The sequence below is a fragment of the Microcaecilia unicolor genome, chromosome 1 (assembly GCF_901765095.1).
Source record: "Microcaecilia unicolor chromosome 1, aMicUni1.1, whole genome shotgun sequence".
In the NCBI taxonomy this organism is placed as follows: Eukaryota; Metazoa; Chordata; class Amphibia; order Gymnophiona; family Siphonopidae; genus Microcaecilia; species Microcaecilia unicolor.
The window spans coordinates 255,730,694-255,748,301 of NC_044031.1; the positions used below are offsets into that span (position 1 = coordinate 255,730,694).

At 40.0% G+C, this 17,608-nt stretch overlaps 1 protein-coding gene across 3 annotated transcripts in view; it reads right to left on the reverse strand.

Annotated features, from left to right (window-relative positions):
• The window catches only part of NEK10 (NIMA related kinase 10), a 487,142-nt gene that overhangs the window by 43,967 nt on the left and 425,567 nt on the right, over positions 1 to 17,608 (reverse strand). For 2 of the 3 annotated variants that reach the window (XM_030205786.1, XM_030205768.1), the window contains one exon: positions 13,495 to 13,595. In XM_030205786.1, coding sequence (XP_030061646.1) covers positions 13,495 to 13,595 — 101 coding nt within the window. Of the gene's footprint in view, positions 1 to 13,494; positions 13,611 to 17,608 lie in introns of all 3 variants that reach the window. The other variant, XM_030205778.1, reaches the window with a different exon arrangement.

Sequence of the window (17,608 nt, forward strand, 5' to 3'; positions counted from 1 at the left end):
TGGAGACAGATAGGACAAGCTCTAAGGATCCAGATGGTTTGCCTTAGGACTAAGGCACAACATGTATTGCACTGAATGAAAGTCCTGTTGATGGGATTAACAAGTGTGAAAAGGTACACTATGTTAAGGAATATCAATGAGCAGGATTGACCAATGTAGGGTTTATTGAAGATAACTGTCTTTCGATTTTCCTATATATAGAGTTAGTTTAGGGGTGGGTGGGAGAGGGGTGGGTAGGGAGGGACTATAAATTCAGGAGGAAGACAGTTATAACAACTGTTAGAGGCCATAACCTCTGAAAGCGAAATGGAGTTGTTTTTCTTTATGGGATAGATGGAGGTAAAGTCAGCAGGTTATCAAGGCAATATTAAGAGGGAGGGACACACTGATAAGAGCAGTGTTGTGTTTGCTCGTGAGCCCTTGGATCTAGGCTGAGGACTACGGCAGACCTAGGCCAAGGCCTAAGGCAGACTGAGCCCACGCGAGTACAAAGACAAAAGGCTACAAAGCCCAGCACCCTCAGGGAGACCAGAGAACACCACCAGAAAGGAAAGACAGAACACTCATATGGGCCACAAGGCTGAACTGGAACCCACACGTAACAGAGTCCAAGTGTACGGGCCGCAAGGCCGAACAGGAACCTAAACAAACAAGAAGGAAGGGGAAATGTAACAGAACAAAATCTCAGAAGGGAATACTAACTAGGCTGTGTAAAACACAGTCACCAACAAAAGGTCCCAAGACCAAACACAGAGGTACTAACAGTACCAACAAGAGTAAATAGAAGGAAAAAGGTAAACCACAAAGAGAGGCAGCTCAGGGCTGTGCCACACAGCCTAAACGGATGAGCAACCCAAACAAGATACAAACAACAGATACAGCAAGTAAAGGGTAAAAGGTAAACCACACCTAGAGATAGCTGAGGGCTGTGCCACACAGCCTAAATGAAGAGCAGTCCAATCAGGAATAAAACAACAGATTCAGCAAGTAAAGGGTTAAAGGGAAACCGCACAGAGCTGAGTTACAACACAAGTAGATGGAGGAGCAAACTCCCACAGACTCAAACAGCAAACACAGAAGGAAAAGTGTTAAAGGCAGAATACACAGAGAGACAGCTCACAGCTGAGCTACAGTTTACTGCTTCCATAGGGATGGATTTGAGTAGGTATTTTGAGCATTCATCCAGGGACCAGTTGGTTCGGTAGCAGTGATCTTACATCCTCAACTGTTAGTGGTTGAAAGGATTCACAGTTTTGATCTATTTTGAGTCCGTGGATTGTAGGATCTCCAGCAATTGAGGCTGAACTATGGGTTGGACTATTTTCCTCTGTTGGAGTAGATTTAGATAGTTCAGACCTAATTTGGAGGATTTTATTGGCAAAATGATCAGCTACGTGTTGGGCACTGGGACATGTTTTCTGTGAATATTCATCATCATTAGTGGAAGATAGTTATTTAACTAAAGAGAAAGGTTTTTTGTTGTCAAGATCATCTTCACCTATTAGGCTGCTATAGTTCTGATGTTTTGAATCAACTACCTTTTTTTTGTAGCATTGGAAGGCTAACTTCCATTTGGATTTATTAGTAGTATCTTTGTTCTTTCTTCATTGCTTTTCAAGGCATCAACATTCCCTTTTTAGGATGGATAGTTCCTCTGTAAACCACAGGGAATTTCTGGATGTCTTGACCTTTTTAGTGGTAAATGGAGCAATTTTGTCAAGTATGACTTTCACTTTGGTATCCCAGTGGGATTTGATTGAACCATGTGTAGTATCTGATGTAGTGAGGAAATCTATTAGCTCAGACTAGAAAATGATCTAGTTGATTTTACCTCTGGTGGAGATGAGCTTGGAGGACTTGTACCTAGTTAAGCTTGACATACAGACATCAATGGTGAAATCCAGTTGGAAGTGGTTAGAACATGGTACTGGCTTCCATTTGAATAAAATAATCAAGCTATTAGGATAGGTCATGAAGACTAACGTATGGCCTTTTTCATGAGTTGCACTCTTAGAGAATGTAGTTAGTTTGAAGTACTTCAGGAATGATTTGAAGTTGTGGATATTGGTGTCTGCATCATTTTCCAAATGTAAGTTTAAGTCTCCTAGGAAGATAATCCTAAACAATTGGGATATGGCAGAGGAAGTAATCTCTACAAGTAGAGGTTCTGCCTTGGACCAAGCTCCCGGAGGATGGTAAATGAGGAGTAGGGTGATTTGATCTGTCTTTTTGAATCATCGCAGAATTTGGACAGCATAAATTCTAGTTCATGGAAACCCCCAGAACTAACTAAAGTGACGTGGAAAAAAAACTTCAATAGAAGAGGAAGTCCACTTCTTTTTTAACCCTGTCTGGGAGAGTGAAGATTTTCACAACCAGGTGGATAAATGTGAGGCAACATTGGACAATCAGCTTCTGTGAGCCATGTTTCTGAGATAAACAGAAAGTCCAGATCTGAAGATGATGGTTCATCCAATACAGTATCTTCTCAAACATGCTCTATACACTTCTCAAAAAGGAATAGGGTGGGCCTTGTGACAAATATGAGAGGCCAGGCAGGTCTAGAAACCAACACTCTGGAATGAGACGTTGGAAAGGCAGACATTTGAGGGAACTATTGAGGGACTACAAGTCCCAGCTTCACTGGGGAGGATCACCTGACTTCTCTAGAAAGGATAACCCACACTACAATATCCAGGATTCCTGGAGGAGGGGGCACAAGACTCGGAGAGGGTGAACCGGACTATAAATCCCAGGTTCCCTGGAAAGTGTCCCGTGACCTTTTTGAGCAAGCTAATGCTAAGGATTACGAACAGCTGCAGGGGAAGGGAGGACAAATAGAGCCCATGGAGTGGATGCCTGCAGAGGGGATTTCAGAGGCTCAAGAGGTAGATGTGGGGGCAGAAATAGAGCTCATGCATACTTATGCCCTAGCCCAGGTTAAAAGGGGGAAATCTAAGGGCTTGTTAGCAACTTTGGTGATTAGTTTGATGCAATACGTGGACAGAAAGTTTAATAGGAGGCATCTGAGCAGGTGACCTGGAAGTGTAACAGAAACCTGTCACTGAGCTCCAGTTTGACCCATGGGGAGGATACCAGGAGTGAATTGCTGGTGTGAAAGGGTTGGGGTCACTTTTCCTCAGGACATTTTCTGAGGGAATGATACGGGGGGGGGGGGGGGGGGGTTAGTTTGACTGCACTGAATGAACTTTTGGGGACTGTTTTGAATTTGACTCTGATAACTGAACCTTTTGGGATTGCCTTGAGATTGGGGAAGGCATTGGGGGCACTTTGTCGCATGAACTTTGGGGATTTGATTTTACAGAATGAACTGCTGAATTGCCTTGAATTTGGGAGGAGGAGTAGGGAAGCTGAGGACTTTGCTGCCACCAGTACAGGAAGATTCCTACTCTATGTTTAAATTCCCATTGATAAGCCTGTAAGTGGGCTGAGGCTATGAACTGAGCTATTGGAAGCCTATAGCCTTGAAGGAGATTGTTCCCAATAAAACAAGGAGAAGCTTTGCATTTACGTTTTGCTATTGTTTGAGTTACGGAGTAATTGGAAGTTCCCTAGAAAACCTGGTGTGGAGTTTTGCTCCGGGAGTGGATAAGGTGGAGCACTGCCAAGCCGCAGACAAGGTGACAGCCTATTTACTACTAACATTTTTTGTCATTAGTTCATTCCTGTCCCCTGCCCCCACCCTGCACTGTCTCTGCCTTTTGTTCCTGTGTGGAGATGGAAGTAGACAAACTGTATTCGAATTTTCACTGGAACCTGCATTTGCAGCAGCTAATATTCCGAAGAAGAGCAGAACATATGTGTTAGTATGATAAATAGGCTTTATTTGTGCCACTCTGTAAAAAAGTCCCGACATGGACACGTTTTGCCTCATGAGAGGGTGTGTCAGGGGCTAAAACAGATATTGCAGTCCCAAAAGGTACAAACATGCAATAGTGCTAAAATCCAATGAAAGCAGCAACAGTTAGCCTTGCAGCTTGCAGGGTAGATAGAAACACAGCAACTGTCTCCCTCATTCAAGAGGTTCTGAGATCCAGGTCTCTGATCCTCACTACTGTGCTGCTGCTGACCTTCTTCTGTATCTCCCACCATTCCTTTCCGTCTTTCTAAATAGATTTTGCATTATCCAGAATTGAGCTAACCATGGTCTCTCTGCTATGGCTGGAACTAAATGTGGACCGAGAGCTATGCAAAATATTAAACTCGTCCAAAACTGTTGACAGTTGGGCAGCTACTACACCTTCTATAATCTTAACAAAACAAGGAATGGATGCAACAGGTCTATAATTTGCAAGTTATGAAAGAGATTCCATAGGTTTTTAACAATAGGAGTTAACACAATCTCACTCATTGTAGATGGAAAATTAGCTTCAGAAAGAAGATGGTTTACCCAGTCAAGCAGTAACAATTTGAATTCAGGGGGAGCAGCCTTCATCAGTAGCATGATACATGCTACTATTTGGGATTCTGTTGGAAGCAGGATACTGGGGTAGATGGATCACTGCTCTGACTCAGTATGGCTATTCTTACATTCTTCTGCTCAGTGTCTTACAAACCTTGACATGATTCAATGAAAAAGAAAGTTTCTATGCATTCTGTAATTCTGTCATTTGTAGAAATTGTACATATTATAGCTGTTATTAGAGTGAAAATATAATGGATACTACAGCAGAGTTAGCCCCTTTGCTGTCAGTATGGACAAACAGACTCTGCCAGAGTTTTACAATTGAATTGATTTTCACATACATCAACTCATTTGTCGTGCACCCTGCCTAGCTCTATGTCTCAGCATGGTCTCTGCTGTGATCTTTTCAATTGTTTTTCTATCGGATTTCCCACTATAGAGTATTTCTGCTCTATATACAGAGCCTTACTTTTCTCGGACATGCAAACTCAGTCAATACCTATTCCCTTTGTACTTGGTCCCTGTGTGTGTTCTATCCTTTTTCTCTGTCTCTGTAGCTGACAATTTTCATCTTTTCTCCCTCTGAAGCCTATACTTTCCTAACAAGAACTCCTCTCCTGTTCAAATCCAAGAAACAATGAGAAAAAAGTCCTGGTATCAGATTCAGGATGACATCATCAGCCATGGGATTTGAAAGAAGTGAGACTGGGATAGGCTTAAAAAATTTTCAATATGTATAATTTAAAAGAAAGGTTGGAGAGCGAAAATAGGATGGACATTAACTCCTGGATTCTATATAGTATGACCAGAGATCCGTGCTGAAATCGACGTGGATTCTATAAAAACATGTGCAACATAATTGGCTTAGCAAGCTTATAAGCGCTGATACTCGCTAAGTGTATTCTGTAATGAAGTGCACAAAAATGTCTAATGTGCACAGGCAAAAAGGGGTGTAGTTTTAGGTGGGAAAATGGGCATTTCAAGGGTGTGCCAAAATTTACATGTGTAGCTATAGAATATAGCCCAGTGCACGTAAATCTACACGCTGGGATTTACGCCATATTTTTGATGCTGTAAATGGATGCACGCAGATTTAGACACTGAGATATCAACTATATGCTTAAAAGGCACTGATTTCAGCACCAGTTTTTTTAGGTGCCATATATAGAATTTTCTCCTAAATACCTGCATGGCAAAAATGCACAGAAAGCAATTCTCTTTCAATTGAAAGAAAGGTCTGGAATGAGGGAACATAGACTTACCCCTTTCCCCTCAAAATGCAAAATCAGGCTTCATAATGGTGCCAATCCAAATGGATTTTCAGTTGAATTGGGAGCCATGCATATCTGGTTTGTTTAGAAGTATGGCAATTGAAAATGCCTCATTTACTGTGTTTTAACCTGCTGTATTTTAACAATAAATCTTGTTTGAGACACTCATTTATGGTCCAATAAACAATTATTTGGAGACAGAGCACAACTTCATAGAGTGATTAGACCATACAACAACATTACCCTAACAGTTGTAAAGGCCCATTTTACATGGAATGTTGGGATCAGAATTCAGGTCAGGATGTGCTCAATTCTGGAGATATTTTACAAAAGGCTCTGCCAAACATGAAGCCTTTTGTAAAATACCTGTAAGGATATGCAGGAGAGCATGTGTTATTTTCCAGCACACACAGCACTAGCAACATGGCACAAATCCAGCACTTCCACGCGGTAGCAGAGATTTCACAATTTCCACATGGAATTGACTCTGCTTCTAGTTTACAGACACCTAAGTTCCACCAATTCAGTAGGAAAACCACAATTAATCTCTTGTGTATAGCTGTGGCTGAAATAAGCACTATTCAAAAATATGTATATGCCTCTGAACTGATGCAAAACCTGATGGTGAAATTTTATTCCCATCTATGAGTATTCCCTTTCTAATATATATTGTTTTTGTTACATTTGTACCCCGCGCTTTCCCAGTCATGGCAGGCTCAATGCGGCTTACATGGGGCAATGGAGGGTTAAGTGACTTGCCCAGAGTCACAAGGAGCTGCCTGTGCCTGAAGTGGGAATCAAACTCAGTTCCTCAGTTCCCCAGGACCAAAGTCCACCACCCTAACCACTACACGTGTAGATTTTTGACCCATCCAGGCAATAAAGTTCATTTTAAATATTTCTAAACTAATGGCTAGATTTTCCCAGGGACTGAGAATAGGAAAAAACTTTAATGGCACTAAAGGGGTTACTTTTGGACTATCTCCATGTGTAAATAATACATTTAAATGGTGCATACATGTGTAAATAATGATTTCAGCAATGATGGTTATTCGCTGGTTGCTTTGCCCCTAACATTCACCCCGTGTTATCCCATGTTCCATCCCCTCCTGTCACAATCCATAACTGTGCCATCTCTGTATTGTATTGTATCCTCATGAATTAATGTAAGCCACATTGTGCCTGCTCTTGTGGGAAAATGTGGGGTAAGAATGCACCAAAATAAATAAATACACAAAGCACATCCCTGTCATGTCTCCTTAAAATCTTTGCATGCTGTAGGACTTCCACCTTTAAGATAGCAGCTTGCTGAAATTATTTACACATGTATGCACCATTTAAATGTATTATTTACACATGGAGATAGTCCAAAAGTAACCCCTTTAGTGCCATTAAAGTTTTTTCCTATTCTCAGTCCCTGGGAAATCTAGCCGTTAGTTTAGAAATATAATCTTATTTAAAATGAACTTTATTTCCAAGGTTTTGTAATTCAGTTATAATGCAGTTTACATAATCCTTCATAATCCTTCATGTTTCTGTAAATATGGTTATTATTAGCTGAGCACAGTGTTGATTTTGAAACTTAGAGATGTGTCGCTGTATTAAGATTTTGCTGACTTTCTAAAATTTCTCATGATAGCAAGTTCAATTTTAAGACACAGGAGGAGAGAGTTTATTCAAGATTAAAGGGTTTAGACTTCAAAAGAACTAACTTTGTCAAGATTGAGGAATATCTGAAGGAAGAGCTAGTTGGATGGGAACAGCTGAAGGAAGTAGAACAGTAGTGGGCAAAACTGAAATAAGCTATTTTAAAGGCAACAAACCTTTATGTTAGAAAAGTACATAAATGTAAGAGGAAAAGAAGGCCGCTTTGGTTCTCAAATGTAGCAGCTAAAAAGGCAAGAAAAAAAGGTTAGCCTTCATAAATTACATCACAGAAAAAGGAAGACAGGCTAAAATACATGGAAAAGCTAAGAGAAGCTGGACAAGCCGTCAGAAAAGAAAGATACAAATGGAAGAAAAGATAGCCAATATGGTAAAACTGGTGGATAGGACATTTTTTTAGTTATGCAAGTGATAGGAGGAAGTACCAAAATGGCATTGTGAGGCTCCAGGGTAAAGGGGAGGAATATATAGAAGCTGATAAGGGTAGAGCTGAACTGCTTAACAATTATTTCTGTTCTGTGTTCATGGATGAAAGGCCAGAGATAGGACGGCAGAAAACAAATGCTTATGGGAATGGATATGTGGTAGTCTGGGACCAATTCTCAGAAGACTGTGTTTGTGAGGAGCTAGCTAAACTAAAAATAGACAAAGCGATGGGGCCTAAGGGTACTCAAGGAACTCAGAGAAGTTCCGATGTCTCCATTTTCTGACCTTTTCAATGCTTCCTTAGAGCCTGGAGTGGTCCCAGAGGACTAAAGAAGGGCAGATGTGGTCCCTCTGCACAAGAGCAGAAGTAAGGAGGAGATTGGGAGTTACAGGCCTGTCAGTCTGAACTCAGTGATGAGTAAACTAATGGAAACACTTATAAAGCAGAGGATTGTGAGGTTTCTAGAATCAAATGGACTGCAGGACCCGAGGCAGGTCTTGTCAGAAAAGGCAGATTGATTTCTTTGACTGAATGACCAAACAGTTGGATATGGGAGGGGCACTAGATGTGGTGTACCTAGATTTTAGCAAATCCTTTGACATGGTTCTGCATAGGCAACTGATAAGTAAACTGAGTGTCCTCGGTATAGGCCCTAAAGTGACTGACTGTGATAAAAACAGATTAAGTGGAAGGAGAGAGAGGATAATAGTAAATGGAGTTTGCTCTGAGGAAAAGGAAGTTATCAGTGGTATACAGCAGGGATTGGTCCTTGGGCTGACTCTTTTAAATATCTTTGTGAGTGATATTGGTGAAGGACTGTCTAGTAAGGTTTGTCTCTTTGTGGATGATACCAAACTCTGTAATAGAGCAGAAACCCCAGAGGGTGTGGATAGAATGAGGAGGGATCTAACAAAGCTTGAATATGGTCCAGAAATTGGAAACTAAGATTTAATGCTAAAAAATGCAAGGTGATGGACTTACGTTGCAAAAATCCATGGGAACCATATAGTCTGTGTAAGAAAGAAGTGTGGGACTTGGGGTTGATCATGTCAGATGATCTTAAGATGGCCGAACTGGAGGAAAAGACGATAAGTGCCCTAGTATAAGTCTCCGGTGAGGCCCCATTTAGAATACTGTGTGCAATTCTGGAGGCCACACCTTCAAAAAGATATAAATAGGATGGAGTTTGTCCAGCAGGCAGCTACAGAATTGGTCAGTGATCTCTGTTATAGAGCATATGAGGACAAACTTATAGACCTCAATATGTATAATCTGGAAGAGAGAGAGGATATAATAGAGACATTTTAAATATCTCTGTGGCAATATAGTACAGGAGGTAAGCTTTTTTCAAATGAAGGAAAATTCTGGAATGAGAATGCATAGGATGAAGTTAAGAGGTTATAGGCTCAGAAGTAATCTAAGTAAATACTTTTTAATAGAAAGGGTGATGGATGCGTGGAATAGCCTCCCGCTGGAGGTGGTGGAGACAAGGACTATGTCTGAATTTAAGAAAGTGTGAGATCTCTTTTGGAGAGGAGGAGATAGTGGATGCTGAAGATGGACAGACTGTATGGGCCATTTGGGCCCTTTTCTACCATCATATTTCTATGTCTATGTTTCTAAAATTGGTATTAATAATTCAATGTGAAACTTTCATGTAGAGTGCAATTTTCAGTGGCTAGCAGAAGATGGCAGGGGCATGGGTTCTTTATACCAGAGGGCCTGTACAGTGATTTTCAAAGGGAAACCCCCTTGGGAACTTCCCTTGAAAATCCATCATTGACTTATGTGCAAGTGATTCAGAATATCCACCAGTGGACTCATAGCAGGAGGAGTCTTTAACCTAAATATGTTGCCAGTGCAAAGTATGTAGGTTAAAACAGTGAAAAGCAGGAACAGGGAATTTATTTTGAAATCCCCTGGTTGCTTTTCAGGCCTGCCCTAGTGACAGCTCTTTACTCCACATTCAGAGCTTATTCCAAATGTTTGCCTATAGATTAAAAAGACTTTAAAAATGCTCCATACAATTTTATAGATGTTTTCCCATATTCCCTACCCTTTTCTACTGCAGTTTGTGAGAATTGCTTCCTATTGGAAGAAATATATGATTCAGAGAATAAAATAATTTTGAACTTTCTAGCTAAGAAATTATAACTGACATCTTGTTTTACCCAACATGCTTTGTAGATCATTTAGGTCACCTTTTAAGGTATCTTTAGTGAGCTGTGCAAATTAACTAAACCTTAAATGATATGATGGTTGCTGAGTAAATTCAGTAGAATGGATTCCTCCGCTTATATTTACACTAACAAAGTATTGCAATATTTAAGTTCAACACTGTGGGGCCCAATGGTCCTTATCTGCAAATATCTTCTACTGTCTGGATTCTCAGCCTGTGCAGTAATCACATTAATCTAAGTAATAGAATTTAAATTAATATAAATATTCAATGGCTCTACCCATTTAAATGGCAATACCAAATATGGTAATTGTGCCAGCATTATCCCATCTAAACTAAATGTATAAATGATCAGTTTAGCAGCTGACTATCATCACTAAGGGGCCCCTTTTAGAAAGGCACACGAGGACTAACGTGCATGTAGCGCGTGCCAAATCAGCACTACCATCGGGGTAGTGCGTGTACCCAGTAGCAATTCCAAGTCTGGCACGTGCTGAATCCTGTGGTAGAAAATATTTTTCTATTTTTTATCATGGGGGGCATTCCCAGTGGTAATCAGCAGCACGGCCACATTGTCATGTGCTGCATGTTTACCACACGGGTAGCACGTGAGCCCTTACCGCTAAGTCAATGGCTGGCGGTAAGGGCTCAGGCTGTAAATAGGCACATGCTAGTTTTAATTTTTGAGCACGCCCATTTCCTGGCCCATTAAAAAATGTCCTTTTCCCAGCCAGAGTAAAAAGTGGCCCAGCACACACCCAAAAGACACACCCACATTACCACAGGCCAAGTTTTACCACTACTTTGTAAAAGGGCCTCCAAACAAAGCCCATGCTCACCATACCCCAAACTTAGACCACAATTAAACAGAAGAAATCTGGCCATTTAGCAATTCAAATTGTCCATATTTCTGAAAAAATCTTAATATTTTTGACTGCTTGTTATTTCATTACATAATTATGAAAATGTTAATTAAAAAATCCATAGATAAACAGATTATACATTCACTGACAGCTGGTGAATGTATAACTGGCTTTGAACATCAGTTCCTATATTTCTATGAATAAGTACAAAATAATTTTTAAATAGAAAACAACTTAGCAGGTGTTATCCAAGGACAATGGGACTTAAATCCTCACATATGGGCATTGTCATTGACGGACCCTGAAACACAGGAAGCACTATTTCGGCAACTTTCTCGAAGCCTTTGAGTAGACTCACTGTGTACCCCGTGCCTGCTCCCATTAGCTGCTGTTGCATGGAATACTAGAGGAATTCAATCCTTGGGGAGATGGGAGGGTTATGAGGATTAAAGTCCCTCTTTCCTCAAAGAACATGTGCTATGGGGAAGTAGTTTTGTTTTCTTCTGAGGACAAGCAGAACTGCTAAATCCTCATGTATGGAACTCCTAGTTAAAGGCTTTCTTCAAAACATAAAATACAGGGAAGAAAAGCCAATAACAGGTGATGTTGCATATGTAGAAGGCAGCCTGGAACTGAAAGTTATGGTTATATTTGTTTTGTATTGCCAAGTCTCTCTTGTTTTCTTCAGTTGAAAGTAATAGGCTTAAGGGGATGGAGCCAGATTCTAAACCCCAAATAGATTCTTTAGGACTGTCTAGCCAAATCTACTATCACATTGGGAGTCTCCTCCAGAGAACAGTGTGATGTAAACGTAGCAGGATGTAAATGTCCATGTCACAGCCCTGCAAATCTCTTCTATGAAGGCTGAGTTTGCCTCAAATGGAGGTTTGCTTGAGTTGTTTCTAGCAATGCTCCTATCAATTTCAATTGCTGAGTTGGGCTTCAATGTGATTTGGAATAATTTATGATGAACCCTAACAACTCCAGCACCTGAATGGTTGAATGGACAGATCTTTTTACTCCTTGCTAAGTTGTGCACTTTGCCAATCATCCAAAGTGTGAAATACGTTCACTCCCACTCTGTCTAGATACACTACAATGACTGCCAAACATTTAGTGAGCACCCAAGGTGCTGATGCAAGACCACATGGCAGAACACAGTATTGGTAGTGTTTTTCCCTATGATGAATTGCAGATACTTCCAGTGACTTCGATGTATCTGAATATGAGTGTAAGCATCTTTTAGATCCTGAAAGCACAGTCAATCCTCTCTTTAAAGAAGTGATATGAGAAAGCCTATGGAAACCATCTGTTTGATTAGACATTTATTCAGGGCCCTCAAGTCTAGGATTGGGCAGAATCTTCCAGGCCTTTTTGTGATCAGAAAATACTTGAAATAAATGGGTTTGACCACATTGGCCTTCAAGAAGAAAAACAGCTCCTTTGTAAATAAGTATTTTCTGATACTGGGAAGTTAAACTTGAAGTTCTTGGTGGGTAATGTGAAGAATGGTCCACTAATTGAAGATGGTATCCTATTTGAACTCTTTTGAGAATTCACTTGTCTGACATTATAAGGGGACATTTGCTTGCAAAAGATTTATCCACCCTCCTACAGGTAGGCCATCTAGACACATAATCTGAAGTTCTGTTCCCATGGAGGCAATCAAAACCCTGTCCCTGGTTTTGGTTGTGATGCAGGAACTTTTCGGCCTTCTGTTGTCTAGGATGAAAGCAAGAAGAACTCTGAATAGACAGGGAGAAGTTGGACAGCAAAGGATACTTATACCTATGAGAGTAATAGGTTAATAGGACTTCCATTGCCCTGTGTTCTGATGCCTCATAAAAGAGGAGACCAGATTGGAAGTGGGCCCAGAGAGTTTCTTAAAGCATTGCTATGTTGCTTGATCATAGTAGCACCTTCTTGTACCTTTTCTCCAAAGATATTCTCTCACCGGTGTGACTGAGAGCCATATCATAACTTACATCATGTACTTTCTCCAAATCCCTCACTTTGAAATCTGTGAACATAGAATACAACGAGAAGGATATGGTTGGGTCCCACATTACAGGTACCATGAATAAGTGTTCATTATAGATGTGGTCCTGTTGTAGAAGGTGCAACATTTGAAGCCATGGAGGGTCTTTTTTTGGGACATATAATCTGGAGAATTAGCAGCAGCAAAATCAAATGACTCTGATAAAAATATCCCAGCCAGGAGCTCGAGACTATGACCAGTCCAGACCAACTTAACGTGAAAAGAAAAATCCTGAAAATGAAAACAAAGTGACTAAAGAACTACTGAGTACTTCCAGAAAGATCACACGTAGTAGTGTCAGGACTTATAGACTGAACAATAGTACTTTACAATAAGTTTTAAGTGCTAAGGAGAAAAACAAAAACAGGTCCATCTGGGGGAAAAAATGGGACTGAAGGATCCACAGAAATGTTTACACTGTGACAGCAGCAGCAGGTAGGAACAGGCCCACATATGCAATGGGCCTACTCAAAGGCTTCTAGAGAGTTGTTGGAGTCAAGCTCCATAGTCCTGCTTGTCCTTGGAGAATATCAAAATCTCTAAATGATATTAATAATGATCATGGCTAATACAATGAAAGCACACAATTTGTGACCCGCAAAGAGCAGATTTATTGGGCACTTACCTGGGTGATGTAGATAATTTTGTACAGCTGAATTAGAATTTGCTGAATAGGATCGCTGATCTGACGCACCTTCTTTGGTGATACAGCAATTCCTGCAGATGCTACAGATGATAATGCTATAATCAGAAGGAGCATCCATTTTAATGGATGTAAACACACATCACTAGCATGTTATACATGTAATATAAAACTAAATTAAGAATATACCATTATGAAAAGGTAAAACAAAATTAGATTTTATTTTCAAAAAATTAGTTTTAAATTGTGAGAGCTAAGTTTGATCTAAGTAGGAGAGTTAAACCTATAATTTGACTCTTCTCAAAGCACATTATGTGGATCCCCATTCTAGATAGCATGTTAAGTAGAGGAGTGTGGTAGCCGTGTTAGTCCACTCTTAAGGTTATCAATAGAAATCAAACAAAATAAAATATGGAAAAGAAAATAAGATGATACCTTTTTTATTGGGCATAACTTAATACATTTCTTGATTAGCTTTCGAAGGTTGCCCTTCTTCGTCAGATCATTTGCTTATTTCCAATCTGACGAAGAAGGGCAACCTTCGAAAGCTAATCAAGAAATGTATTAAGTTATGTCCAATAAAAAAGGTATCATCTTATTTTCTTTTCCATGTTTTATTTTGTTTGATTTCTATTGATAACCTAGATAGCATGTTGCAATTGAATTGAAACATCCGGGTCAGGACATTTACAATTTTGGTAGTATTTCAGAACAAGATCTGCCAACCTTGAGCCTGTTCTGAAATACAAGCAGAAATGCAAACAAAAAAAAAAGGAAAACAAAGCAAACCCATTCAGTCAGGGGCAGCACACAAAGAAGATGGGAATGGCCAATGCAGTGACCCAGGATGAGAAAAACAAGCCCTTTATTAAACACAATGTAGACCAGTTCTATGTGAAGCACACAGTCATGATTGCTTGTAGATATAAGGCAAAACATTATGAAGACACTTGCTTGAAGATGGACTCAACACAGTACGTGTATCGGTGAAAACACCTTCATCAGGGGTCCATTTCTCAACAGACATGTAAAAGCACAAGTGTCAAAATGCCTTATATATACAAGCAAGTGTTACTGTGTGTGCTTCACATAGAACCTGTGTATATGAACTTGTTTTTCCCATTCTGGGTCACTACATTGGTCATTCAAGTAGAAATGTACATGAATATGACTGTCTGTGTGGTAATAGCATCCGATTTACAGTGCTAAATGTGGAAAATATCAATGAAGGATAAAGAGGTGCTTACATGTGTAAGTTTGTAAATTACCAAACTGTTGGCACAAATATAACTTACATGTCTGTCGGCACCTACACAAGTATGTTAGCTATTTTGCCAAAATATATGTGCCAATGCTGTTCATATGACAAAGAGGCAGCAATAATTGTTTACTTCCCATTTGGAGGGGCCAATAAACAATGGAGGATTATGGAGACGACCTCTCTTAATATTTCCTGTAAAGGACCCTCAATATGTGCACTTTCGCATTACATGTATATGAGAGAGTGCAGATGTAAGTCCAGAGATGTGGATTGGTCAGAATACATGTGTGTTCACTTTGTGAAATAGGGAAAACACATGTAAATTTTGTTCATGCTTATTCATCGCCCACATCATGCCAAACCATGCCCTCTTGCAGTTTAAATGAGTTGCAGATACACATGTGTAAATACCAGCTTTCTAAAATTGGGTTTTATATATATATGCAATATAAACATACAAATGCTAGTACATTCATATGTATATTGTAAATAAGCCTTCTAAACAAGGGCCATAACATTTGTTCTTCTCTTGAGACAATTTCTGCTTTGATAGGAGAGTAAGTATTGAAAGGACAGAATGAGAAATAGACTGATAACAGTCAAAAAAAGGTATTAACATCATACAGATATATCCACCTAAATTCAGGACCCACAAAAATTTCCAACAGAAAAAAAAAACACTTGGCAACTCCAGTAAGTAAAATAGTTACATTCTATATTATGCTACTAAAAAAAACCCCCAATAATCTGGAAAAGTCACGTGACTCCTTTTGCACAACTTTTTGTATTTATTGTCCTCATGATCTCTTATGTGAAATTTGAATTCATTTATATCATCTAGAATAGAATACACACAGTCATGGAAAGGTACCCTCCAGTCCTTGAGGATGCCAATCCATTCTAGTTTTCATGAGCTAGATTTGCATTAAATTGAAGCAGAATACATGCCCATGTATATTAATTTTGGATGTCCTGAACACCCAAGTGAATTGATGTCCATGGAGAGTGAAGTTTGCCTGCCCTTGAAGAATATGTGCTATCCATGATCAAGCATAAAGCAGAGACAGCCAGGGGGTTAATGATGTCAATGGAGTCACACTCAGGTTATTAATTTTATTGTTGACCCGACATGGTCATGTTAAGTCAATTAAGTGATAAAAATTTCTAATGAGCATTAAAACAATTTGTACTAAATAAATGCATAAAATGAGCTTTATAAAGTCAAAAAATCAGAAGAAAACCCCAAATGAACTGAAAAGGACCAAAAGATTTCCACTTATGCACATATCCACAGCTATATAGTAGCTATATAGAAGCTATATAGAAGCGACAGGTCTTGGCAATCTGCTGGATATGCGCAGAGAAGGAGAGGAAGGAGTCGAAAATGACTCCGAGGTTGCAGGCAGATGAGACGGGAATGATGAGGGTGTTGTCAACTGAGATAGAGAGTGGAGGGAGAGGAGAAGTGGGTTTGGGAGGGAAGACAATAAGCTCGGTCTTGGCCATGTTCAGTTTCAAGTGGCGGCTGCCTGGATGTCCAACTCCAAAACGCACAAAACACAGCAGCAAGGCTGATATTCGGCAAAACATGATTCGAAAGTGCAAAACCACTCCAAGAAAAGCTGCATTGGCTCCCAATCAAAGAATGGATCATCTTCAAAATCTGCACCCTGATCTACAAAATTATCTACGGCGTAGTCCCAGGATACATGATATACCTCATAGACCTACCAACCAGAAACAAAACCGGATCATCAAGAACATACTTAAATCTACATTACCCAAATTGCAAAGGACTCAAATACAAAACAACTTACGCATCTAACTTCTCCTACATAAGCACATCAAGTCACAACAAATTCAACCACATCTGCTGCATGGACACCTGAATGTGGAGTACCACAAGGATCACCCCTCTCACCAACCATTTTCAACCTTATGATGATCCCCTTGGCAAAACTCCTATCAAATTATAACCTCAACCCATATATATACGCCGATGATGTAACAATATACATCCCTTTCAAACAAGACATCAAAGAAATCTCCAATGAAATCAACCAAAGTCTACACATCATGAACACCTGGGCAGATGCATTTCGCTTGAAACTAAATGCAGAAAAAACTCAATGCCTGATACTCACTTCCCAGTACAACACGAATGAATTCACCACTATAAACACACCGAAACTAAACCTTCCAATCTCAGAAACGTTAAAAATCCTTGGAGTCACTATCGACCGCCACCTAACACTCGAAACTCACGCAAACAACACATGTGGAAACTGAAAAGAATAAGACCATTCTTCCCAAGATCTGTCTTTCGCAGCCTAGTGCAATCCCTCGTACTCAGCCATCTGGATTACTGCAACTCACTATACGCTGGTTGCAAAGAGCAAATACTGAGGAAACTCCAAACAGCCCAGAATACAGCAGCCAGACTCATCTTCGGAAAACCAAAATATGAAAGTGCAAAACCCTTACGAGAGAAGCTACACTGGCTCCCACTCAAGGAACGCATTACATTTAAAGCATGCACATTAGTCCACAAAATCATCCACGGTGAAGCCCCAGCCTACATGTCTGGCTTAATAGACTTACCACCCAGAAATGCTAAAAGATCATCCCGAACTTTCCTCAACCTCCACTTCCCTAATTGCAAGGGCTTGAAATACAAGGCGCTGCACACGTCAACCTTTTCTTACATGAGCACACAGTTCTGGAATTCACTGCCGCGCAACCTGAAAACGATCTACGAACAAGCCACCTTCTGCAAACTATTGAAGACCCATCTTTTTTTTAGAAAATTTACGGAAAGAACCAAAACACATAAAG